The following is a 1,253-nucleotide window of genomic DNA, read 5'->3' as shown; positions in this document are numbered from 1 at the left end:
GACAGAGTGAGGATAGTAACTAATGATCCTAAGAGTGGCATTTACCAGGTTTGAACAATTATACAGCATGAAGTGGGGAAGAGGACCATCAGTACACACAGGTTGGGAGTAGAGCCATTGGTGGTAGAGTAGAGTTTATGATTACAAAGGAATGAGGCCCAAGTGTGCTAGACAGGGTCTAGAACAAAGGACAGAGTCATTATTAGAGGAGCTAAGAAAGGTGCTGTCTAGGGGCCGCGGAGGGAGAACCAGTCTCGGGAAGGCGTCGCTGAGGTGTAGCACCGTGGTCTGCGTGATCTGCCTGGAGAAGCCCAAATACCGCTGCCCGTCCTGCCGCATGCCCTACTGCTCCCTGGCCTGCTTCCGAACTCACAAAGAGCAGTGCAACCCGGAAACTCGTCCTGTTGAGAAAAAAAGATCAGCTGTCTCTGCCAAAACTACGAAGCCGGTGGAAAACCAAGGTAATGACGACTCCATAGCTGATTTTTTGAATAGTGATGAAGAGGAAGACAGAGTTTCTTTGCAGAATTTAAGGAATTTAGGGGAATCTGCTACGTTAAGAAGCTTACTGCTGAATCCGCACATGAGACAGCTGATCATCAGCCTTGATCAGGGGGACGACAAAGCCAAGCTCATGAGAGACTACATGCAGGAGCCCCTGTTTGTGGAATTTGCCGACTGCTGTTTAAGAATTGTGGCGCCATCCCTCAAAGAAGATTCTTAAAATGGATTTATATGCTGTGTGACTGCCAAACAACCAGCGAGTGAGGGGCTCTAAACAAGGCACGGACCAGCAGGACTCAGATGGCTGAGGTGGGCTACGAAGCTGCCTGGGCTCATGCTTCAGCCACATGGTGCGTATGAGTGGCAGATCCTTTATATTTATAAAGGGAAAACTCAACATTCAAATGGTGGTTTTAAAATGTTTTATTTTAGGTGTACAGTTGTGATAGACATCAGTGGTATCATTGGTCAAATTTTACACCTACTGAGGTGAAAAACTTGAGCAGTATTATTAAATAACATGATATAGTGAAAAAAAAAAGGTGCTGTCTAAGCTACAATTAAGTTTTCTGATTGAGAGGCAAATAGAACCTGATAGAATGGGCTTGATAATAATCTGGTGGGCTTTAGGCCTTGTAAGTTAAGAGGCCCAGACCTATCTATCTCTTCCCATGGGGTATATCCTAAGGGAGGTGTGAACCTCCTAGGGGAAGACACTCTGTTGACTTTCATTACTTGGCTGGCCTGGG

General features: G+C 46.0%; 1 protein-coding gene across 1 annotated transcript; it reads left to right on the top strand.

Moving 5' to 3' along the window:
- Positions 1 to 267: 267 nt before the first annotated feature.
- LOC133773682 (zinc finger HIT domain-containing protein 3-like) lies at positions 268 to 1,027 on the top strand. The gene has a single exon (XM_062211244.1). It carries the CDS (start codon positions 338 to 340, stop codon positions 722 to 724), a length of 387 nt encoding a protein of 128 aa, XP_062067228.1. The 5' UTR covers positions 268 to 337; the 3' UTR covers positions 725 to 1,027.
- Positions 1,028 to 1,253: the final 226 nt, after the last annotated feature.

The sequence above is a fragment of the Lepus europaeus genome, chromosome 14 (assembly GCF_033115175.1).
Source record: "Lepus europaeus isolate LE1 chromosome 14, mLepTim1.pri, whole genome shotgun sequence".
Taxonomy (NCBI): Eukaryota; Metazoa; Chordata; class Mammalia; order Lagomorpha; family Leporidae; genus Lepus; species Lepus europaeus.
The sequence above is the reverse complement of the archived record's forward strand: the minus strand, read 5'-3'. Positions and strand labels throughout refer to the sequence as shown.